This window comes from Tauraco erythrolophus, chromosome 2, assembly GCF_009769465.1.
Source record: "Tauraco erythrolophus isolate bTauEry1 chromosome 2, bTauEry1.pri, whole genome shotgun sequence".
In the NCBI taxonomy this organism is placed as follows: domain Eukaryota; kingdom Metazoa; phylum Chordata; class Aves; order Musophagiformes; family Musophagidae; genus Tauraco; species Tauraco erythrolophus.
The window spans coordinates 16,526,599-16,553,259 of NC_141466.1; the positions used below are offsets into that span (position 1 = coordinate 16,526,599).

General features: G+C 38.1%; 1 protein-coding gene across 1 annotated transcript in view; it reads left to right on the top strand.

Annotated features, from left to right (window-relative positions):
- FRK (fyn related Src family tyrosine kinase) overlaps window positions 1-26,661 on the top strand; it is a 56,385-nt gene that overhangs the window by 17,553 nt on the left and 12,171 nt on the right. The window contains exons 2-4 of the mRNA XM_086632134.1: window positions 5,696-5,817; window positions 15,980-16,143; window positions 16,771-16,939. Of these exons, the coding sequence (XP_086488260.1) occupies window positions 5,696-5,817; window positions 15,980-16,143; window positions 16,771-16,939 (455 nt within the window). The remainder of the gene's footprint in view (window positions 1-5,695; window positions 5,818-15,979; window positions 16,144-16,770; window positions 16,940-26,661) is intronic.

Here is a 26,661-nt window from a genome sequence, read left to right on the forward strand (position 1 = left end):
GTATTTTTGAAAATAAATATCATGTGACTGATTTCCTGCTGTGTCTTCTGTTATGCCTTCCTGCTCTTTGAATGACCTTGCCATGTAGTCCTTCTCAGCAATTTTTCTACCTTTTCTTCCCCCCTCATTCCTATTGTAATGATCATGGTTTCTATATGTGACTATATCTTACTGCTGACTCAGCCCTCAGGATTTTCGCTTTTAGTTGGGCATTCACAAATGTCAGTCACAGACCTCTGCTTTTAGACTTTTCTTACCTTCAATGTCCTGCAACTTGAACGAGAAACTGAAATAATACACCCTTATCCAAGCTACAGCTAGTTATTAAAGCAAATTCAGTCACTTCAGATATGATGTTGTGGAGCTAATTGTGACTTTGCTCCTGTATGTATTAAATCTAAGTAAAGACAGAAGATAAAAGTGGGAAGCTGTGCTCTGGTGAGCCCTGTTGGAAATAGGTGATATAGTCAGAACTTCCACATCATTTTCTATGCTGGTCTTCAGTGTGAATAACAAAAGAGCAGTGAGGGATCTGCTGAAATTTCCAAGAAAGCCAAAAATCATAGCTGTTAATTGATATTTGGCTTGGTGATGAAGATCTTATCCGCATCCCAAAGGGGAATGCACACAGTGTCCTTAGTCATGAGTTTAAGAGTTTCTGTTGGAGTTCAACAGCTTCAAAGGGGCTGCCCAAGGAAAGGATAAGCTGCCAAAAAAATTCTTCAGTAACAGATTTTTCACCTGGACCGCGTTTGGGAGTCTTTGGCTGTGGTTCCTCCAATGTAGGAGGTTAGATTAGGAGAAAGGCAACTGCTGGAGCTCCTGCTGGAGAGAGGTGGCAAAGTGGCCAGGCAATGAAGGTTGAGGATGCAGAGAGATTTGTCCTCTTAGGACTTTAGTGTCTGGCCCAGGCCAAGGGTTCCCCCTCCATGGGACTTCACCCATGCCTTATTTGTTGTTCATTTGGCATGACTGAGGATCTTTGGTAAAAGTCAGCCCATGCCTAGGGTTAGTATTAAGAGAGAGATGAACCCTAGAGCTCCACTGTGTCTATGGCTGCTGAGAGACTGCCCAAGGAAGATCAAAGCTGTTTGGAACTTAGGAGAGACCAAGCATAAAGCTCCAGTGTAAGAGGGGAGTGGAGGGTTGTAGCAGGGCTGCCGAAGGAATGATAGGCTGACAAAAACATGTTGCCCCTATGAGCTTTTTCATCTGGACCATGGCTGGGAATTCTTTTGTTTGGGTTTTGCTCTGGGTGTTGGATAGAGTTAATTTCAGGAGAGAAAGAGATCCTGTAGTTCCCAGATTAGTTGAGATCCTCTGTAAAATCTCCAATCTCTACCTCAAATGAGTGCATTGCACTGATGAGGGTGACATGATCAAAGAGGGATATTACATTAATGGGAGCAAACAGAATGGAAGGGAAGAAAACTCATTTTGCATATTCTTTTTTTTTTTTTTTTTTGGACAGGGATATTTGTGTTTGTTTTTCCACTGGGGTTTTATCTTCTTCTAGGCATGTTGCCAGGCACTGGAAACTTTGCCAGCAGTATAGCATTGCAGAACTTTGCCTCTGTATCCTTCTTTGCTTTAGTGATTCTGTCAGCAGCTGTGCGATATGCAATGCCCTTGGCCCATCTTACTCTTCCTCTGCTCCACCTTTCAGATTAAAAGTTCCTGCCATATCTTTCTGCTATAAGAAAAAAAAGTGCAGAAGTAGAACTGTTTTATTTTAGCAGATTTTTTATGTAGCAAAGCACAGAGAAACAAAAATCAGAACCAAGTAAATGAGGCTTTGACATTTAGACAGAGGTCAGCAGTGCATTGAAACCTGGAGGACAGAGAGCTTTTGAGCAAAGGTGATGGCAGAACCAAGTAACACCATCAACTTCTGTTGAACTCATGACTCCATTTTGATTCAAGCTGGACTGAATGGGGAGGCGAGGGTGAGCATAGGTGACATGACCTCTGTTTCTTAAAAAATTTACTCTCCAAGAATAACCAGCAGCATTCATCTTGATAAAGATACATCCTTTCCTTTGGTGGAACAAAAAGGTCATAGGATAGGAGTACGGTCTCAGTAATGATACTATCACAGTCATGGAACATCCTACAAAGCCTGCTATGATACATGTCCATCAGCTGTTGATCCTGTGGTCAAAAACTTGCCAGTGGAATTGATGACCACTAGAGATGGGATCACTACATTCTGAATGACCACAGCAAACCTCACTGTATTGGGCATCATCTGCACCAAGTAAAGACTGTTTGTTATGGATCTACATGAAAATAATCTTCTCTGTCCCCAAAGTCCTCCTATATCTGGTGGCCAGAGTGACCTGGAAGTATCCTGGAGTTTTTAATGAAGGGGTTTCCTGAGAGCTATGAATGATGGTGGAAACAAAGGATTTTGTGGAAGCTGCTAGAAACAATGCCCAGAAAGCAGATCTAGCATTCTACACTGAAAAGGAAGAAAGGGTCTCACTGACAGAAGATCACTACTGCTGTGCTAACTAGACAGCTCCTGCTAGAAATGGAAACTTATGCCCGAGTCCAAACACACTAATTTGTGCCGTACTTGGTAATGTGCCGATCCTGCATTCATAATCATGACCCAAATTGATCTGACTGCAAGCTGATATTCAAAGTGAAACTGTACAACAATTGCTAATTCAACCTTCTCCTGAACTGCCTAATGCCAATATAGCACTCCGAAGTCAGAGAAAGTGCTAGTTAAGTAACTTGTGCAATGGACGGTGCTTGACGGTCTTGTTTTTCTAAGCATTGTTTCAAAACCTCTATCTAACTTTGAGCTATAAAACCAAATAGATTTACTATGTATTGGGTGTTGTTTTGTCTGACCTTCCTGCCACACAGAACAATATCTCACGTTGAGCAATTACCTTGATTCATTATTACTCCTTAGAGTACTTTTTCCTCTAAAATACACACTTTTGGATGAAGTAAAATATTAAGTCTTTTGAAGCATAACTTCAGTCGTAAGAAATTGAAATAAGCCCTTCACGCTTTATAAAAGGATTTTAAACTTCCATTTATAATGGAAATAGTACTTGAAATTTGGATGTGCTTTTGTTAAAAAAAAAGTGAATAACAAATTAAATTATTTGCTTTGAGGTTAAGGGGTTATTTTTTCAATACCAGTATTGCTTTTTGTCGTGTATGATTATTATTGCAAGCCCAATGACTTTGAACTAAGAATCCCGTATTCAAATGCTATTAAAAGTAATTTTTGTTATATTTTCCTGAAACATTTTAATCAGATCATATAAAGTCAGGTAAATGCGGTAATGTACAATATATGTCCCCTTTTCACTCTCCATAATAATTGCTTCAGTTACACTTACCTTCTCAAATGCTGCTACTCTAATTACCTTATTTTGCAAGCCAGGATCTTTTTAACTGCTAAATTTATCTAGAGTCAGATCTACATACTACTTGTGCTCCTTATAATCTTTAATGGTAAATTCATATTGATTTAAATGAAGTTTTTCCAACCTAAGAAAAACAAACATATCATTTGAAATATTTTGAAGTCAAAAGCACAGATACATATGCCTGAATATAATATTATATACCATATACATTATATATCATTATATATCATATACAAAATATGCTATTTTTTTCCAAAATCATATGTTGTATTGTAGACATGATCTTATATACACAAATGTAATACTGTTTTAAATTGTATTTCCCAAATAAACCAACAATACCCTCTTGTTACATACATCGTTTTACTGCCCGTTTTTTCAGCTTTATCAATATGAGCGACTAACAGTGTATGTAAAAATACTGTACATGTAATGACTATGCTTTTGACTACACGGAACATAAAATTCAAACTTGCTGATTGGAAGCTCTTTTGGCTTTGGTATGCAATGAAATCCTTTTGAGAAGATATTACCCTTTTAACCATGAAAAAAGGAAACACAAAATTAAACTTTTTTCTTACACACTTTTATGAGAATCGGTCACTTTGGGCATTACTAAGTGATATCTTATAATTTAAGGAGAAAAATATCAGTTTAATTTTTTTTTTCAGATCATATGGTTTATTTGTTTTCAGATATTATTCTCAAAGCAGTTGTATTTAGAAATTTCAGAAAGATTCTAATTCAGTTTTTAGCGTAGACAAATTTTCCTTGGGACTTGAATAGAGTTGAACTTGTATTCTGTTCTCTCATCCCTTTAATGAGAACCTCAGTCAAGGATTTGAATATTTATTGATCACTTAGTTTTCTACAGTCTAATTAATGAATTAATTTAATTAATTAGTTGAATTAATTAACATGTTAAACTAATTAAAATTATTACTTAGACATTCCAGCTTTCTCATGAGATTCCTTTCCTTGCCAAATATGCATCAAGACCTATTTTATCTGAACAATCTTCAAGTCAGAGGACAGGAATGCAGTCCGGAATATGTGGATTTCATTTTATTTTGTTAATAAAGCATATCCAGCGTGGGTTAGCATCATCTATGTTTACCTCTTTTTGTTTTCTCTTTATTCATCCAAAACCATTTTTCATTCCTCATGCTTGCTCAGCCAAGGTGTCACCCAATGTTCTCATTTATTTCCTCCATTCCTCGTGGTGATTACAAGCTTTACAGATACTCAAGTACTTTGTTGATGACACCTTCTGTACTTTTCACTAGTAATTGACAAATCAAGTAGTTAGCTGAATAGGCAACTTACCTGTGGTGTGATACATTGATTTATCTTAAAAGTTTGCATAATAGGTTTGGCTATGATTAATTTAAAAGGAGTTCTCCTATGAGTACATGGCATATTTATGACAGCTATTTATCATTATTTGCTTCAAGTAAGAGGTGGAGCTAATCTTCGAAAGAGCTTTGTATGTTTGTTGGATGGAAGCTGAATGCCGCCCCAGTTGAAAATGCTGACTCATCTCAGTCTCATTTCCATTTAATTTACACTCGGCACAAAGCAGCAAAAGAGCTAAATAGTACCTTCAGAGGAGCAAACTGAAGCTATTGCTTGAACAAGTCCTTGTAAACTACAGGGTTCATTGAGAGAAGAAAAACATGTTTTAAAAGGCATAGATAGAAGTAGATCGTTACAGAACAAGAAGAATGTTGAGATGTTTGCAGTGACTTGAGGGACATGCTGGCTTTGTTTGTCTAACAGCAGCAGAGCTGAAAAACTGCCAGTAACTCATATGAGTTATCGACGTGGCAGTGGAACGGAGAAAGATACAGGGTGGTTTACCTCTTGGAATCTGAGACCCCCTTGTGCAGTTTCCGGGATTTTTGAGTTTGAAGATGTTAGCACATACCTGCACCTTTAGGTAGTTCAAGTGGCATCAACAGACTTGGCATTAATTTCTGCCGCAGTAACTTTGGCAAAATTTCTTGGCGAATTTTTCCGGGGACAAGGCCAGTCTGTCACTTTTGAATTCTTGTTCCCTTGAAATCAGTAGGACTTTCCATCGGCAGTAAAATCCAGATTTCACACAAAGGTGTAAGCAATATTTTCTAGCAATAAATCTGTTGTATAGCTCTTGTTGGCTGTTTTTCCCCATGCTATTGGAATTTAATTAACATAGCACAGATTATCTTTTAGTAAATATGCAGCATGTTTATAAAAACTAAATTGTCTTCCTGATATGTTTCACTGACTGGTAAAATTAATGTTTTTTATTTGTTCAGATGGTTTTTTGGCCCAATCAAACGAGCAGATGCCGAGAGACAACTGTCATACCGTGGAAACCAGACAGGAGCCTTCCTAATCCGAGAAAGTGAAAGTCTAAAAGGAGAATACTCACTTTCAGGTATATTCTAGTTTTTCATTTTAAGCAATGTTTTAAAAATTTCTTTTGTGATCTGGACTTTTTAATTTTTGAGAATGATTTTCATGTGGGCACGGAAATGAAATCAAGTTCATAATAATATTTCTTTCCCAGAAGATATATAAAGAAAACTTGGCAAGAATCATTTGGGTTTTTACCAACATTTATTTTATAGGCTTTGTTTATTAATATGCTCAGAACACAGATTAACTTTCTTGTGCTTAGTACCGCCAGTGCTCCATCTGCCTTAAAATAGAGACTATTTTCATGATTAGAATGCCAAAAAATATATGACAGTTGTACTCTACTTTTCTGATTAGTACACAAAATAAAAATTAAACCATGTTTTCAGATATCTGCAGCTTAAGAAAATGAGATTTCTGCTAGAGCACACCCTTAGGTTTGTACTTGTTTGTTTTCTGGGCAAAATGCTAAGATCTTAAAAGCTATGCTTTAGAATCAGTCATATTTCATTGAAAAATTAGTTGTAAACATTGATATAAAATTACATTGATGAGGCTTTGGGTAACCTGGTATAGTGGAGGGTTTCCCTGCCCATGGCGGGGGGTTGGAACTAGATGATCTTTGAGGTCCCTTCCAACTCTAACCATTCTATGATTCTATGATTCTATGATGATTTGATTCAAAAGACTATCAAATAAGGACACTTATTTGATAATAATTTTACTTACTCACATATAAGTATGCGTCATTTTTTTCATGTCGTAGATATTTGCCTTGTTGGATAATGAACGTGATTGTTCATTGGTAACAACCAATTTTGCATGAACATTTTCTATCAAACTTGTCATACAAGTGTGAGTCAAGAGTGTAATGTTGACCCTGAGACAACAGGTCTATACACCCAAACTTCCTAACGTGCTCTGCCTGTGTAATTCCATACACCAGTAAAGACTCTTGATGTTTGTCAATAAACTGTAAGTTGTCACATGCAGAATCATGCCAGTAAAATGAGAAGCACCTTGTGCGTAACTAGATTCTTTCATATTGAGTCCTCTTCTGCCTGGATGTTTATGTGGCAGTCACCTTCTGAGCATTACACAAAAACACATTAAGCAGCTTAATGAACTGTTGGCACATTCTTGGTTTCTCTTACTGAATCATAAGGAAAGGGTATATACCTGCAACGTCTTGTGGCAATAAGGTTGTTTTTTGTTGACAAGACAAAGAAAGATACGTTGCCTGTGGAGGGAAACACAGGGAAGTTAATGAAATAAGTATGATATTTACAGTTTTGGGAGAGATCGTTCCCTAGTCTTCAGTTTGCCCTCAAGGAAGTTTGTTCTTGCCAAGAAGCACTGATACAAATACTAACATCACCAAGGAATCACACTGCTCCCGAATTGAGACTGAGCTGCCCCCTGCGCATGCACCCTTTTAGCCAAAGATTGCATTACAGCCAAAGACCTTTCAAAATACTTTCCCTCTACATGCCAACATATCCATGTCTTACTTATTTTCAGCTTCCTTCAAGTGTTCTTCATCAGTGAACCGATTTCGTCCAAGGACTGAGGTAGACTGATAACTGCATGATGTTATGCAGGGAAGGATAGCTAGGCCTGTATTGTCTGCTTATCTCTGGCACTTGAATCCATGACACCTACTAAAAATCAGTGAAAAGTCTTGTGCTTGTAAATGTAGGAGTGGAATCCTTCTGTAACAGGAAGACAGCAGTACCTCTTTTAAACCGTGAAGTACCATAGAGAAAGCTCCAAGAGAACGAAAATAATTATTGGGCCAGCATTTGTGTTAGGATGAGACCATCCTTTGATGCTGCTGTTTAATTTTTTCCTTACAAATAATGGACAGAAACTATATTCCATCCAATTTAGTGTATTTCAGGTTTCTATATGAGCTTATTTGGGAACAGGAGACATGATGATGGCTGATAACAGCAAGATATGAAACCATCAGTTTGTTTCCATATTGGTTTGTTTGATGAGGGAAGGGAAGAGTGGCACTGAACAATACAGCCCTCCTTCAGGACATGCACAAACATGGGTTGTCCTCTGATCATGTATGCATATATATGTGTATCATCTCAGATTTATTAAACATTTGTGCTATTTTAGGTAAAGAAAGAGAATAAACTCTGAAGCAGTCTGTAGAGAGTATTGAAGACATGATTTACCAGTGCTGCTAGATCTTTTAGCAGCTTCCAAGACTTGAATGTAATTTCACCTCGACATGCTACTTCATCCTGAAGAGCTAAATATTATTTGCTGCTTACTGAACAGGCTTGGCTGAATGGCATCTGTTTGTGTTGTGCAAGCTTTTCTGCTTCCAACCTAATAGTATACATAATGGTCCAGACACTGTACGTCTGTAATCTCATTACTTATGTCTACTTTTGGGATGGCTAGTGCATTCTAAAGCAAATGATGAAGAAGATTGTGCTGTGGGGAGAATTAATTGGAAGGAAGGTTGTTTAGTCCACCAGATGCTATGGAGAAGGCGGTTTTTCTGACTCTCTCCTCTGTTCCATCAGAAGAAGTTATGAGACACTTAAAGCTGAGGCAGAAAAGCAGTGTTTTCTTCAGGGACAGTGATTCAGGAGTATTTCTTTTAAGAGTTCTTGGATGGCTTCTATCTCGATGATAGCTGATATACTGATAGGGGAGAAGTCACCAACTGCTATTTCAGAATATTTCTCTAATTTCTGTTCCCAATTTTTTCAATGCATAAAGAATAGACCTCTAAAATCCCATCTTCTGTAGGACTGGTTGGGTTTGCTCTACCTGCTATTGCTGTTTTGGTTTCACTCCAGAGTAGATGATAATGACTAGAAGAGTGACAACCTTGCTTTTAGAATTAAGGTCTTTAAGAAAATATTGCAACTCTCTGTCCAGACTAACATTTAAATGTAATAAAACTAAAAAGGAAAAGAAATAGAAAAGGGAGGGAGAATTTTATGCAAGCACCCATAAACTGATTCTAAGACTTTCATGCTTGATTTCATACTCATATGGGCAATGCATGAGACAATGTTAATAATGAAGGAGACAAACGGATCTCCTTAAGGAAAAAAAAGGAAGAAATAAACTCTACCTTTCATTAAAATGACACTTTTCACTTCTAACTTGCCTTAATGAGAAAACTCATCATTTGTAAGATTTAGATGATAAATGGATATTTAACTTAAAAACGGAAAGTCATGTTCAGAATGGTTTTTCTCAGCTATGAATAGTTAAATGGAAAGCACATCAAACCAGATAGGCCACTGAGATGTGTCGCTATCGTTTTAAAATGTTTGACATTTTAAAAATAGATTTTCCCATTTTAAAAATGCACATGTTGTCGACAGATTTTTATGTTGATGACTCCAGCATCTGGCGTGAAATGTATTAAATTTTAAACATGTTGGTGCCATCTTAGACATTGCCTCTTTTTAATTAAAAGCCATAATTTAGATGTGCTCAGCTTAATTGCGTGTCATTGCCAATGATAGCAGGAGGCTCTCTACTTCCCCCCTCACTGAATAATGGTATCTGAAAGACTGATTGCATTAAATGACAATGTAAATGGTTTGTGTTTTCTTCCGTGGTTGTTTTTTTTTTTTTTTTTTTTTTTTCCCCTGCTCCTAAAAAAGACTGTGTAGTTTCTTCTAGGCCAGATTGGCTTTCAGCATAGGAAAAAATAGGTAATAGTTTAAGGCAGCAGACTGATGGGAGTGACAAAATCATGGCCTTCCATATCAGGAGAATGATTTTTGAGCAGCTCCTGCACCCATTCTGTGCTGGTGAGGGTTATCTCACAAGCCACCCTTCTCTCACATCCACCCTGGGCAGGGAGACTGAGTACAGTTCCTTCTAGCAGTGTCATGCTGCCAGCACTGGGGGACAACTGCTGACAGGAGAGATGTTGTGACACTGGCGATAATGGTGCCTTGGTATCTCCACGATTCATTTAGTGAAGATGTTGACCCTGTTGATGCCACCATAAAATTGAATTTTGCTCCCCTGGGAAAGGAGTAGTAAATTATTTTATTCTCATCCTTTTGCGTGGCAAAATCTACTTCTGCGTGGGCCAACTTTATGAAGATGGGAAGCAGGGAGAGGAGAATACCTCTGTTAAAGCGATCCTATGAAGAAATCTAATGGGGAGCAGTGATTCTTTTGGGAAGGGCAAGTCGAAGAGAAAACCACTGCAGTCTTCAAACCAGTTGCTGTAAAACTGGGTGAAACTGAAGTTGCACTCCTGTCCTGTTAAATGGTCTGGTGTGTATGTAGGGATGACTGGAAACACCGAGGGACTTATGGCTAGCTCTTCCCTGAGTGATGATATGTGTCGTGTAGGGCAGAGGAGCCACACCATGCTGCAGTTCTGCGAGTGTGCGGTGCAGGACTCGTACAGTCAGACTCAGCCCTGAGATAAAAGTAAACAGACCCCTGTCAAATACTGCACTAATGTCAGCTGCTTATGACAAGCAAAGATGGTATCAGTGCAGAAATTTTCTCCAGATTCTGTACACACATCACTGCCTGACCTGTATACTGCCAATCATAGGGCTTCATACGAGGCTCGTTTAAGAAATTATAGCACATCCTTCAAACCAACTCTTGCATTAACATTAGCTGCTTCGTAAGTAATAACTATAATGCTGGTAATAAATAAAACAGGTAGTCAAACTACTATCACTTCTGATACACAACTGAGACTGGATTAACATAGTTGTCCTGTTGCCCTTTTATTCATCATAAATAGCAATTCATTTGACCAGAGACACTTTACTGTGGGCTTTGGAAAAGTCATTACATGTCCAGTTCGTTGTTAATGAATTATGCTTTCCTTTGTTTTGCTTCAGCCCCATTTCCATCTAATACATCACAAAGATATATATGCATTTTATAGTTAAAAAATACTAATTGTGAGGTGTTAAATTAAAAAGAAATAACATTTGAATATTGTGGTGTAATTATCTTTATACTATGGAATTATATTTAGAAATTTTATTCTTTCTGGTCCTCATGCAGAATTGTAAGTTGTAAATCAACTCTCAAAATATTATCTGGCAGATATAAACTCTCCTAATATTTTAACGGCTCCTCTGTGCCCTCTGGTGGTCTGGAACGACAATCGCACAGTACAGTAAAAAAATATTTGATCATACATGACAGGAATTAAGGAAGGAGAGATTTTTCTTTTTTTTTAACTTAATCACTTAAATAGTGAGCGAATTTATCCTTTATATCAGCTTCATAATTGCATGTAATCCATAATTTTCTATATTTTTTTCTACATAAAATATGTAGCTGTGTATTCTTTTAGTGTAACCCAAGTGTTTGCCAAAATTCATGCTGTGTTACAATATCAAGGATCTATCAGCTATAATACCTCCAGGAGAGGGCAATAACAATTTTTTAGATAATTAGATTTCGAATGTAACAGACTGATGCTGCTTCTAGGACTGACAAATATTTCTATTAAATTTTTTGGGTAAGAGTAGCCACTAGTCAACATGACTAAATTGAACATGTTTGCTGGAATTTTGGCTACTGAGAGATAGGCGGTTCCTGCAGAGTGTGGAGGACAACTTCCTATCACAACTGGTCAGTGAACCGACTAGAGAAGGTGCTCCCCTAGACCTGCTGTTTGTGAACAGAGAAGGTCTTGTGGGAGATGTGAAGGTTGGAGGACGCCTGGGACATAGTGACCACGAGATAATAGAATTCTCAATTCTAGGGGAAGTTAGAAGGGGGAACACTAAAACGGCCAAGCTGGACTTTGGGAGAGCTGACTTTGGGCTGTTAAGAAGTCTGGTTAACAAAGTCCAATGGGAGACAGCTCTCAAGGGTAAGGGGGCGCAGGAGGGATGGTTACTATTCAAAAAGGAAATTCTGGAGTCACGGGAGCGAGCTGTCCCTGTGTGCCGGAAGTCGAGCCGCCGGGGTAGAAAACCAGCTTGGATGACAAAGGAGATTTGGGAACATCTCAAAAGAAAAAGGGATGTCTATAAGTCTTGGAAGAATGGGCAGGCATCCAGGAATCAATACAGGGAGGAAGTTAGGACATGTAGGGAGATAATCAGGGGCGCAAAAGCCCAATTGGAACTTAGACTAGCCAGCTCTGTAAGGGACAACAAAAAGTCTTTCTATAAATATATTAATAACAAAAGGAGGGCTAAATCATAGAATCATAGAATCATAGAATCGTTAGGGCTGGAAGGGACCTTCAAAGGCCATCTAGTCCAACCCCCCTGCAAGGAACAGGGATATCTCCAACTAGATCAGGTTGCTCAGGGCCTCATCCAACTGGGCCTTGAACGTCTCCAGGGATGGAGCATCCACCACCTCTCTGGGCAACCTGTTCCAGTGTTCTACAACTCTCATGGTAAAAAATTTTTTCCTAATATCCAACCTGAATCTACCTCCCTTTATTTTAAAACCATTACCCCTTGTCCTATCACAACAGGCCCTCCTGAACAGCTTCTCCCCATCTTTCTTGTAGGCCCCCTTGAGGTACTGGAAGACCGCTATAAGGTCACCCCGGAGCCTCCTCTTCTCCAGGCTGAACAGCCCCAACTCTTTCAGCCTGTCCTCATAGGAAAGGTGCTCCAGCCCTCTTATCATCTTTGTGGCCCTCCTCTGGACCCTCTCCAACTGGTCCATGTCCTTCTTATGTTGGGGACTCCAGAACTGGACGCAATACTCCAAGTGAGGTCTCACGAGGGCAGAGTAGAGGGGGAGAATCACCTCCCTCGACCTGCTGGCCACGCTCCTCTTGATGCAGCCCAGGACGCAGTTGGCCTTCTGGGCCGCAAGAGCACATTGCCGGCTCATATTGAGCTTCTCGTCCACCAAACCTCCAGCCCCTACTGGACTCAAGGGGTACGTTAGTCACTAGGGATGAGGACAAGGCTGAGGTCCTTAATGCCTTCTTTGCCTCAGTCTTTAATAATAAGGTCAGCAGTTCCCAGGTGAGCTGGCCTTCGGTGTCTGAGAGCAGGGAGGGAGAGCAAATCGAAGCTCCTGTGATCCAAGAGGAACGGGTCAAGGATCTGCTCCTTCAGCTGGATGCCCACAAGTCTATGGGGCCTGATGGTATCCACCCAAGAGTCCTGAGAGAGCTGGCGGATGTCATTGCCAAACCCCTGTCCATTATCTTTGGACAGTCTTGGCTCACTGGGGAAGTTCCGCTGGACTGGAGGCTGGCGGATGTTACCCCCATTTACAAAAAAGGGCGGAAGGAGGATCCGGGGAGCTACAGGCCTGTCAGTTTGACCTCGGTGACGGGCAAAGTCATGGAACAGGTTATCTTGAGTGCTATTAATGAGCACATACAGGTTAACCAGGTGATCAGGCCCAGTCAACATGGGTTTAAGAAAGGCAGGTCTTGCTAATCAAACCTGATCACCTTCTATGACAGGGTGACCCGCCTAGTTGACGAGGGAAGGGCTGTGGATGTAGTTTTCCTAGACTTCAGTAAAGCCTTTGATACAGTTTCTCATAGTGTTCTGGTTGAGAAACTGATAACTGCTGGCCTGGATAGGCACACCCTCCTTTGGGTTAAAAACTGGCTGGATGGCCGAGCCCAAAGAGTGGTGGTAAATGGGGCTAAATCCGGCTGGAGGCCGGTCACCAGTGGGGTTCCCCAGGGCTCAGTGCTGGGTCCAGTTCTGTTTAACATCTTTATCAATGACCTGGATGAGGGAATTGAATGTACCCTCAGTAAATTTGCGGACGACACCAAGCTGGGAGGCTGTGTCGATCTGCTCGAGGGTAGGGAGGCCCTTCAGAGGGATTTGAACAGACTGGATCGTTGGGCTGAGGCCAGTGGCATGAGCTTTAATAAGGCCAAGTGCAGAGTCCTTCACTTGGGGTATAAAAACCCCAAGCATCGCTATAGGCTCGGGGAGGAGTGGCTGGAGAGCTGCCTGGCGGAGAAGGACCTGGGGGTGTTGGTTGACTACTGGCTTGATATGAGCCAGCAGTGTGCCCAGGTGGCCAAAAAGGCCAATGGGATACTGGCGTGTATCAAGAATAGTGTGACCAGCAGGAGCAGGGAAGTGATCTAAGGGCAACTAAACTGGTCAAGGGGCTGGAAAATAAAACTTATGAGGAGCGGCTGAGGGAGTTGGGGCTGTTTAGCCTGGAGAAGAGGAGGCTGAGGGGAGACCTGATTACGGCCTACAAATACTTGAGAAAAGATGGTGGGAAGGTAGGGGAAGGGCTCTTTACATTAGTGTTGGGTGATAGAACAAGAGGAAATGGGTATAAGCTTAGTCAGGGGAGATTCAGGCTGGATGTTAGGAAGTATTTCTTCTCTGAAAGGGTTGTCAGCCACTGGAATAGGCTGCCCAGGGAGGTGGTTGAGTCCCCATCCCTGGATGTGTTTAAGAATAGGGTGGATGATCTACTTGGGGATATGGTTTAATGGGGATTAGGGACGGTTGGACTCGATGATCTCTAAGGTCTTTTCCAACCTAGAAATCTATGAATCTATGAATCTATGAATATACTAGAGGTAAACAGCAGAAAGCCTTTCCCCAATGCCTTTCTTTTGCTTTTCAGGCTTTCATCTTGTGTGAGGGCCCTGAGAAGGGGACAGTAATGGTAAATCCCAAATCGATGGGTGTGGAAGGAGCCACCTGGCCTATTGGAAAGGTGTAATGTTGGGTTATGAGGACTAGGATGGCAACAGGAGCATCCACCTCCCCTTGAGAGCTCCCTCCTCACTTTTCATGGAAAAGCACTGTTTTTTCATTAAATGCAGAGTGGGATACCCCTCATGGATAGGAGCTAAAGTTACCCTTCAGTATGTAGCATAGGCTCTCCGTTGCCCGTTGGAAATGGACAGTGATGTCTCAGTCATGGAGCATCGTGCTAAATAATGTCCCACATGAGATACTAATCCCTTTCCAACTCTTCAGAACTGCTCTCTCAGCTGACGCTCAGCCCACCATCACTACTGCTGATATTCCTTTATAAAGGAGATCTGTAAGCCAGTGGTCTCCAAACTTTTTTGATTGTGCATTTGAGCATTCTCTCTTAATATATGTTTATTTATATCTTTATTTGTAAATTATATACATATAGTACTGTAATGACAGATTATGTACATTCTAGAATACACACAAAAAAGAAAAGAAATTAAAAAAAGGAAGAGATAAAGACAGAATAAACAGTATTTTTTAAAATATTGATTTTATTTTATTGATTTATAGTACAAAAAATACTTTTTTTCCACTCCGCAATGGATTGTTTTGTGCACTCCCTGGTTGCATGCAATCTGCTCTGGAGACCATTGGTCTAAGCCATATATGACAGAGCCATTGGAAATAGCAATTCCAAGCCTAATATTCCTTAAATAACATAGGTGAGTGACAGTGCATTTTTTTTTGACCATCTCTGGCCTGCTGCTAATCCAGGTCTAGCCCCAGGACGCAACATCCCAACCTTCTTTCTGACTCCTCCAAAGACTGCTCTGACGGTCAATGGGAAGGATACTTTGGGTATCATGAGTTGCAGGCAAATAACCTACAAAAGTGAAGAGACAACAGTCTTGCTGATTAGGAAAGAACAGGTTAGAATATAATGTATTTCAATGGAAAGGGAGTCATCAGCTACTCAAAACAGAGAATTAAAGGTCTGATTTTTACATTACATTTGGAAAAACACAAACAAAACTCAATAAAACCAATGGAAAACATGAGTGCTTTTTGGAGGATCATAGCCGTGTGGAGGGTTTGTCTGTTTGCTCTAAAATACCTGTCAGCCCAGCGGTTGCTATCTGGAATGTTAACACTGGTAAATGAAATATTAAAAACTGATTAAATTATTACTGTGAATTAGATGCTCCTGGCTGGTTTTAGTGCCCAAGAAGATGGAAAATATGAGCTGCCTCACAGAAGATGTGTTTATGTATTTTTTGGAACAGTTCTTATGGTGCAAGCAAGAATCAATGAACCTGAATGGCTGAAAACCAATAGACTAGATATGTTAAGCTATCTAAACAGCGGGCTTTGGTTTGAAAGAGATTTTTTATTGTTGTTATCTTTGAAACAGAAATAATTTATTTTAAGGTCCTCACAGATACAGTAAGGAACATTATGATGGTTTGACCATAAGCTATATTGTACCACCGCTATAATTCCTGGAAACTTAATATTTTTAAATCTTCTTAGTTTTTGATGGTGAATCTGTGAAGCACTACAGGATCAGAAAGCTGGACGAAGGAGGCTTTTTCCTAAGCAGAAGGAAAACTTTCAAAACTCTGAACGAGTTTGTTGACTATTACAGTAAGAACAGCGATGGCCTCTGCGTGGCGCTTGGAAAGCCATGCCTAAAGGTAAGAGCAGGTATTACATTGTACAAGACATTTTTTGTAAGCTGACTCATCAGATATCAATCAGGTGTTAACCTCACACCTGCTTCTGCCATTTCAAAATGGTGATGATCTGCTTATTTTGAAGAAGTTCTGTATAGTGCTACAGTTTCATTCTTGAAGCTGACATGTTAATAATAAAATACCGTGCCATTTTGAACAAATCATTATGTGGCTGGAGGAGAAAATATGCCAAATCATGATTTATGAATATCTTTCTATAAATGTATATGGAGATGAAATCTCCAACTTCATAACTCTAGCTGTCTATAAGTAATTACTGAGACAAAACCACAAGGTTCAGGCAAGCAATACGTCACTGTTCAAAAAGCTTTCTAGAGGGATGATTTCTAATTTTGTCTTTTAATGGCAGGATATTTTCTTTCGAGTATTTCTTATTTCTAATAAAAAGTACCCAGGATGTGGGCTGTATTTTATGTTCTCAACTTACTTTATCACATGTGTGTACTCTAAGGAAATATTATTTATATCAGTTGTGAATTTACATGACATAGTTAACAATGACTTGTATATGCTGTTGAAAAAATATTAGAAGTGTCAACTACTGTATTATTTATTTTTTTTTACCAGGTACAAATTCCTACTACTTTTGATTTGTCGTATAAAACTGTCGATCAGTGGGAGATAGACCGACAATCTGTGAAACTGTTGAAAAAATTAGGATCTGGTCAGTTTGGTGAGGTATGGGAAGGACTGTGGAATAATACCACCCCCGTGGCAATCAAAACATTAAAACCAGGTATGTGAATTACTCTTAAATGCTCATAATGTGAAATGTTACGAATGTGAAACCTTTTTAAATGCTACTAAAAAGAGAGCCTATCCATATATGCAATCATTCTTAAAATCCATCCACTTAAACATGAAGGTTAGTAAAGCTCAAGGTCCAGATACTCTTGGGTATTTTGAATGACAATTTTGTGCAGTTTTCTGTTTCCATATGAGCTGAAGTTATCTATATTACATAAAAAAGCAACCCCAGCAAGGCCATCTCTTTTGTACAACATTGCTGATACAAAATTGAATGACTGCATTTCATCTGTAGGTGAAGTCATTGGTTTACTATTGGTTTGCCATCTATAGAATTTCTTCCAGTGATTACGTTCTATATTATAATGATTCCTTTGGTAATATGGAATATGCACTATGTTAAATTTGTATTTAAGAAGTACTTTAATCTTGATTGAATAAAATTTCTTAAAGTTTTTGATACAGAATATTAATACCCAATATTTGCATGCAATATTGGTTTGTTACTAATACAACTTTTAACATTTTTCGTAACTACTTTTCATTAACTTCAAGTAATTTGCACATTTTAAATTGACAACACAAAATATCTACCAGCAGATGGCAAGAACCACATAGATAAGAAAGGTAACCTGAATGATATACATGTTTTTTTGAAAAGAGATAACAATATAATGAGTTGTTGTTAACTGAAAAAGCTTGTGTTGAGTGTTAATGATCATGTTTCACGAAGTAGAACAGATTCAGAAGAACAACTAAATATGCTTGAGCCCTGCTTGAATGGTGCCCTGAACAGGGAGGAATTTATGCACGTGTTTTAGGGCTATCTTGTATCAGGATATTGTTTATGTTTTGGGACTTGCGAATTGAAAGCAAATAAGAACCATTTTTTCTCTGCTTAACTGAAATTAGAAAAACTGCTCCTACTGAAGGCCTTCTATAATTCATGTGAAAGATAGGACACTTTTTCAGTGAACTGATGCATCTCCCTAGTGACCCAGTAAACACAGAAACCATCTGGAAATCTCTTTGTCCATTTCTCTTTCCTAAGACAGTATCCACTAAGCCTATACCTTTTGTGACAGGGATCCATATTCTGATTTTTTATTGACTTCTGAAACCACAGATCTGAAACCAGTCTTTTTCTCCTTGTGTCTGACCTGAATCTTTCATTCTGCAGTACAAGCTCATTACCTCTTGCTTTATACACCATGACTAAAGAGTACCTATTATTTTCTTCATTTGTATGGCAGTCTTGTACATACTAGAAAACTATTATCGAATTCCTCTTCAGTCTTCTCTTCTTTAGGTTAAACAGTTCGACCAGATTCTTCATGTAGCTTAGATGTTTTAGATATCCCATTGTTTTCAGAAGATCTTTACTACTCTGTTTAGAGGTAATAACCATATTTTTTCCTAAGTATTATGCTCAAAGGAAGAACAAGTCTAGATGTGTAAAGAGAGGGATTTACTTCATGTTTGTGATGTGCTAAACCTCTGCTTAAACAGTCCACTATGATGCTTGCCTTTCTTCTCCATACAACAAGGACCTAATATTTCTGTTTGAGTTTACTTTCCTTTAGTGATTTAATGCAACATCTGGACAAGTCTATTTTATTGCAGAAGGATTCTTCCTAAAACGTGAAATCTCTTAAACAGTGTTTTTAAAAAAGGAAACTAATGAAGCTGAACTGAAGAACAAGATTTAAACTATAATTTTTGTGACATTAAATTTTCTTTCAGAAATTGTCTTTTCTTTCCTTTTTAAAAAAATATGTGGCAATTAGCGCTCTAGGAAAAGATTTGTTTCTCATCAAACAAAATAATTAGATTATTAACAAATTGCAGTGCATGCATTTCTACTTATTTTCTTTTGCAGGGAAGTGGAGCTGACATTTATCTTATATTGAATATGCAAAAATGGGAAGCTATCTTAATCATATTTGATCTCCTTCTTTTAATAACTCATTTCAAAACTAATTCAGCTTTTCCTTCTGTATAATGGGGACAGTACATATTATCAGTTCTCCATGAAACAAACTTCTATTTTAGTAATGGATCCAGTTAGAACTGACAAGACTACCCAGAAGTACATGAAAAACTAGTGGCAAGTTCCAGCTGCAATTTACCTTCTTTTCTTTTTTCTTTTCTTTTCCTTTCTTTTCTTTTCCTTTCTTGTCTTTTTTCTTTTCTTTTCTTTTTTCTTTTTTTTTGGTCTTTTTAGTGCTGATCAGCTGAATGACTGCTACTAATACTCTACCTGAAGAAAAGGAAGCATTAGTTAATTTTGTATCTGAAACAGATTTCTGTGTTTAAAGCCAAACTGATCTGTGGAGATCCATTCTTTGACTGTTGCTCAATTCATTATCCTTTTAATGTCTTTCTCATAAAGCACACAGAGAACACAATACTTCCAGGGTAACATTAGCATGAAAAGAAGGGCTTTTAGGGGTTTTATAATTATAGGGTGTCCTAAGAATGCCCTTACAGAAGACTATAAAATAACACAAAATGATTACGTAAACGTCTTCAATGAATTTGTTAGCTAAAAAATAAATTTTACACTGGAATAAACGTAATATTCACTGCAAACTTGTTACTACATACAGACTAGCACAGTACAGATGAAGAAGCCCTTTCAACACTGATACTTTTTGTAGTATCATGGTTTGGCTAGGAAAAAGGGCTTGATCAATCAATAATTTTGCCATATTTTTTTGTTTTTTCGCTCTAGTCTGCCTCCTGTTAAGGTCAACAATAGTAGTCTCATTGATTTCACAGTGGGTTATATTGAGTTAGGGCAGACACAAGCCCCACCTGGATGTGATGCTTGGATAGCAGAGAGTTTATGATCTAATACTGTGATAAGGAAGTCATGCATTGCACTTAGTGATGCTCAAAATGAAGACTTCAATTCTCAAAGCCATCTTAATAAATCTTATAGATAATACTGAATCTCTTAGCACTGTACTCTGTAAACTATCTTGTTCTACAAAACTAGTTCAAAAAGTCTCAAATGGAAGTGTTTAACCTTGTAGTATACTTCAGCAGGGAATTATCCTCTTCTATACAATATTTTTCACCATTTGGAGTGTCTCACTGTAATCGATTAGCACATTGGTTTTCCATAACTTGTTTTCATTGTTACTCATGAGGAATAACATATCAATAATTAAAGAAAAACCCCAATAACCTCACTCTAATCTGAGTAGTAAAGGCTTAGCTTGCTACTAATAAAATTACAGCAAAGGCTAGGTCTGGTAATTTCATTCATCATAATATAAAGATGATAAGTGAATGGAAAACATAGTAGTTCATGACTAATCAAGAAATGCATCATGCTCTATGTCGATGATTGAAACCTCCAATATTCACATAGGTAATATTTCAGGCTTCAAGTGTCACACAATGTATAATGATCCTCTCCTGTTGCTTGGCTCAAAGATCTAAATCAGTTGTCTTTACGCTGGGGGCGGAGGCGGCGTATTTTAAATCAGTCTTTTTGCTAAGGTGCTTTATAGTGTAGACCCACTGGCAAAGAAAGTCATCAGAACAACAGAGGGGTGTGATAAACTGTAAGTGATCTGGCAAATATAGGGGATTGAGATAGAGAGGGTTCTGGTAAAATGGCTTTACCACCAGAGAAATTGTAACATGGAACCATGCTCTCATTTCCAAGCAGGAACAGGTTAATTAAGTAAGGTAATCACATAGCAAACAAAACAGAAGAGCATAATGCAATCAGTATGTTGTAGAGTTCTAAGCCTGAAGGCCAGAAGGGATTTCTGCTGGTTTGAATTTTTCTGTTGAGCATTATTTTGCAGTGTACGTCTGTCCTAGATTGTGTATAGTCTGAACACTTTGCTATTATATGCCATTACATTTCACCCCTCTGCTGAGATAGAGTATTTGTATTTAATCAAAACACAGTTTGTTCTTGACTAGATAATAACCAGAAGTCTTCTAGTCCTGAGATAGAGGCAAAGAGAGAAGTTGCCTCTGCTGTCTTTGATGGTTTGTATCAATGATATATCACTGTGTCTGTAAGAATGTGGGACTAATTTCTCGTCTGGATTTACCTGATGTCTTCTCTTTAACTCTTGTTTTGTCTTCTTACAATAAAATTAAAGCTTCTTTATATGCATTATTTTTTCTTTCTGTTCTAGAGGTATATACAGGGAGAGTTAAATTAATTTTCAATAGTCTTTAGAAAGGCTAAATATAATTTCGTGTTATATAATACTCTCCTCATTTCTCAAATAGTTTGCCTGGACTTACACTAGTTTCTGTCTATTGCTGCTAAAAGGCTTAAAATGATTGTGTTTCAATAGATGACCTTCCAACCTGTAGGAACAATTAAATTCCCAGAATACTGGTGAGATGACAGTGATGGACTTTTCCAGGAGCCGGTTCTCACTTGATGGAAATGTGTGGTTCCTGGCTTGTGACTAATTAAGGTATTCAGAAATCTGTTTCCATTCTAGTTTGAAGCAAGAGCCGTTTTTTCAGATATTGCATACAAACTGGAAATTTCACAAGTGTGTCTTTCAGAAACATTGACATGTATCATACTAGCTACATTTTCCCTATTTTAAGCATCTTACGTCTTAGATCTATCAGGCTTTTTAAATAATTAATGGGAAGAAATAAGAACTTACATATCAGATAAATCATACTATAGTTTAGAAATGTGCATTACAATGAGAGAATAACACACTATTAAAGCATGTTTCTTTCCATTGATTATAAGGTCTGGACAACTAACTCAGATCCAGGTGCCTGAATAATTGCCTACAGTTGGAGGAGGTGAATCTAGGTATGAGAAGTGTCATTGAGAAAATGTCAAGCTGGTGGAGCCTCTGAGACCTTAACCTGGTCAGCCTGGGAGCCCTCTGACCAAGAACTGCAGAGGGACTGGAGTTCCTAAGGAAGCCATGGGAAATGCCTGTCTGGTTAGCCTGATGGGGTGTCATTTCACCCTCTGCCTTTATGATTATGGAGTATCTAGTTTAACCAACTTCAGAGTTTGAGGTTTGCAGTTCACTGGCTATAGATGACAGGGCTCCACACACAACCCTTCTGGACTGTAAGGGAGATTTGGCAGGAAAAAGAACTCAACAAGGATTGTTTTCAGATTTAATGAATTCTTGTTTCTGTTAGCAGTTTGTTGTCCATCTCTAAACAGAACTTTCAACACTTCAGTATCAAAAACATCAGAAGATGAAAGCTATTGATCCAGAACCACTTTTTTTACCCTGACTCTTTGGAGACTTTTTTTCAGAGCCAGTGGTGGATTATGGAGACCTTTGAAATGTCAGAATGATTAATCTGTGATCTTTATATTTATACAAGATTTCTATTAATCTTGCACGAAGAGTCACAAGACTCATAATTAAACTAGTCTTTTGGTTAAAGTAATACCAAGTCTTGTAAAATATCTTTAATACCTTTCATTAATACCACAATATTCAGAACTTTTTGTTATCTTAACCCTCATTTGTGAGTGTGAGATAGGCTGTCATTATGCTAAAAATCGTAAATCTTGATCCTTTAATTAGTACCAGCTTTCTGTGTAATCTCACTACTTCCTGGTGTTATATTTAGAGATTGCAACGTAGCATTTTGTCCCTGTGGGACAGTATCCTTCATTGCAGAGGATGCAGATAGTGGTCATGTTCTGCCATCTCTTACTCTTCTTCGTTTCTCTTTTCTCTTCTCTCCCCTTCCTCTCTTCCCTTTTCCCTGCATTATTTCTGGTAATTTTAGTTCACCCTCCTATTGTTCCTCCCACAAAAAATACAGGGAAGAATGGCCCAGGGGTAGAAGATCCCAGCACTGGTAAGACACCCTATCAACCATGGTTGCTGCCACATCCCCTCTGCAATAATCATAAATGTCCAAAGATTTGAGTTTCCCTCTTGCTTCATCTTCTATCCAGTTGTTCATACTATGCTCCCTGCCACCTCCAAAGTAGGACCTGGTCCAGGTGAAAAACATCAGTGGAGCAGGAGGTTCCTTTTTCCCTTTGTGCCTGAGAGAAGCTTAAGAGTTCCTACTCCCCTACTTTGTCTGTTTGGTGCTCCCCAGAATGTTCATGATGGATTTCCTTCTCTACTTGCCCTCTGATTATGCAATCTTGTTTTAATACTTTCATATATGCTATCTGAAATTAGTGTTTATATTCAAAACAATACTTCTTCAGAGGAGAATCCCATGATTGCATTTTTAGAGGTCTATAAAACCCCTTATCTTATACAGTAACCCTAATATCAAAGGAAACATAAATTCCTAACTTTACAGCGGTGTGACTGAGTACACATTTACTGTAGGGGTCGGATGAAAAAATTGGGCAGTGTGGGCTTGTAACTGTGTCCATTGCACTATAAGGATCAAATTCCCCACAAGGAATATAGAGGTGCACAATCATGAACCATTCATCCTGTGTTGAGGAACTGCATCACACAAACCAATGTCAGCCTTCTTTGGGCTTCTAACAGTGAGTTGCTTAAATGTTTCAGCACTGCATTGGAGACGCTCCACCTGGGTTTAAAAGTTGGATGCTCATTAGTATTTCCAGGTCACAGGGATTAAAATACATGGCTCCTAGACTTGCAGGCATAGGTGTATAGATCTTTTTGAAACAATCTGTTGATCACTGTGACTATAAACAAAAAGCAGTATTAACATGATATCTTCATTCAGATAATTCTCTGATTTGTCCACTGGTGTTTGACTCTGCTTTGAGACATCTGTGACATTTTACCAGCCAAAAACATAGTGATGGATGTGTGAATGAAAAATCAAAACACAAGAAGATCTTTACCTTAAGGAGCATCTCTGACTTTTGAGTTGTTGATCCACAATCAACAAGAGGTGTAAGGATCAGCAGATAAGAAAATAGTCTAGAAGCCAGCGATTGCTATTTCTGTTCTTGACTCTGCAGAGCACTGTCTTTCTGTAGGTCCCTGAACACGTCATTTTACATTTCTGTTTTTATTTCCTTACTGAGACATTGTTTTTTCTATTTAAGCAGAAACCATTGCAGCAGGGATTTGCACTTTGTCCTAAGCTGAGTGTGATGGATTCTCTAGAACCTGTTGTCTGGGTTAGCTTGCTTCTCCAATCGTTAGCGCATAAAGCAGACATCTATCATCACCAACTAATTGTATTTGAGAAAGTTCCTTATGTCTTCTCAAGTTGACAGGTGCATTTGTCATTATCATATTGCAAAACATCTCCCAAGCTTCTCTCTTTGCATAGAAGCTGCTCAAGCATGATTTTTTTTTTTTTTTTTTAAGGAGGCTTTCTCAAAATAGTGTCTGAGTTGGTAGTGTCAGCAGAGGTTTTAATAATGTTTTGAGTTCTTCAATATATCTACTCTTCAGTGCATATGCAGTGTAAAAAGCTTTGCACTCAGGAAAGTCTCCCAGTTTCCCTGAACAAAGAAATTATTTTATTCCGTTTAGTTCAGTACATAATCTTACACTAACTTGTAACTTCACTTCTGCACTTCTGTATGGTGAGAAAGGTGCTTGAGGATTGTCAGATACCTATCCCATTCTCCTGTTAATGTGAATAGTTTACACTCAACTTCTTGTGTTACCAAGAACTTGTACTTTTTAGTGTTGTTTCTTTATTAAACATCAACTTTTTCAGAAGATCACAATGTATGCTCAATGTAATCTGTACATAAGTTCATTTTGTATAATCTTATTCAGAAGACAGTATTGCTGTGAAGTACAAGGTTACTTTGAAGTCATTTGGGAAGGTTTATTGAAAGTTGCAAACAAGGTTCCCTGGAGTGGCTTATCAAATATTTAAGGACCATTTACATTTAGGCCAGTGGAAACTACATGAAAAACCCTGGCTTTCCTCTCTAACTCATTTCCAAATTATCATTGTTTATTTTATAATGTGAAGCTTCCTCAATTGTAGAGCAAAGTATTTTCAGAAAGATAGTAATCAAAACTGATATGCCTGCTTTAAGTAGGCTTAAATAAGAGGTGATTTCTGGCAAAGCAGCATATCATAGAACACATCAAAGAAACATATTTCAACATTTTGTTCTTAAGAAGGACTTTGACATTTACAAAAATATTTTTCATTCAAAAAATGAATTATCAAACCCATATTTTCTACAGGTACCGATCAATCTACTGCCAAACTGGTGTCTTACACAATGGATACTTGTTTCAGTAAAGGCTTCTGTTAACCAATTGGTTTTTGATCAAGTGGTTTCTCCTTAGAGTAATCTGCTCTCCATAGTGTGTTTACCACTTACAGCTGAAAACTTATAGTTCATTAAAAATGCATGTAATTCAAGTACAAGCTAAAAAAACCCAGTTATTTGAAACTCCATGTAGCATATATTTTACATATTTCATTTATATAAACTTTCTCAAAGAAATGTGTTGTAACTTCTTTGCCACTATTGTGACAGGCTTTATGTAACTAATTTGTAAAATTGAATCTGATTGTTTTTACAAGTAGTTTTTACTTGGCTTATCTAGTTGCTAAAGCCTAATCTTAGACAAAACACTGATAAAGCCACTTTTTAACATTTTTAGTTAGAATCCAATCACTTATTAACTACAATATAAGAGCTACAGGGCTTTTGGGGTTTTGGTCACTATCTGCTATTTGTGCTGTTTAAAGATGTAAACTAAGTAAAACTGAAGGTTACATATGCTCTTTAAAACATGCAGGCAATACTGATCTTTGTCACTGGTTTGTTATTGTTGTTATTATTATTAATTACTTTTACAGCATAAAGAATTATTTACTGCTGTTCAGGTAATGGAATACTTTCCTCCTGATCTATTTATTGGAAGTTGTCATATGTGAAAAACATGTTGCTTGGTTTCAGTTTGTTAGAACAGTTTACAGCATGATTGAACCGACAGATTCCTTACAGGGAAACTTTGATGATAGGAACAAATCAGACTGTCGTTTTCTATGGTTTGAAGAAATCCTGTATAATGATCCATAGAGGGAAAGTGATTTGGTAGACCCCAAGTTAACAAATACTTTATCCTTTTTAAGATCAACTTGTCAAATTTTGGCACCGATGCTCAATCACTAGCTGTGCTTATGCATTTACCTTTGGAGGCAGAATACCTCATACCATGCAGCTTCTCTATAGACTTCAGGATGAATTCCACAACAAATGTGTATTTCTTGAAAAGAGTAACCAAAAGAACCACGATATTAAATAAGTATCAAAGTGAGTTCAAACCGTTTAAAGATAACTCTAGGCTTTTTTTAAAAAAAAAAAAAAAAAAAAAGGCTAGGATTGGTGGAAAGTTCAAATAAAGCTGTAAAGATTATGCTGCTCTAAAAAGGAAAAGGACATCGTGTTAGCATTACAGGTATTTGGTTTTTTCCACCTGACTGTCATAATCTCTGCTTTATCTAGACCAAGTATAAGTCATTTATTTTTCATGCGGGCCCTCACTCTCCTCTGACAGTGACAAAAGGAAATGGGTATAGCCTGTACCTGTTGAGGAGATGTATTATTGGCTGCTATCCATTTATTGATGGCATGGGAATCCATTGCCTTTCACTATTGCTCCTAATGACATCCTATAAAATATTGTCAAATTGGACCCTGTGGGATTGCCAAGGGAAGTATGAGGACAGTGGGGAGAGGAGCGCCTAGCCCTTCCAATAATCTTTGCTCTCACAAGTTGCAATGTCAAGTGGCTGTTTTTT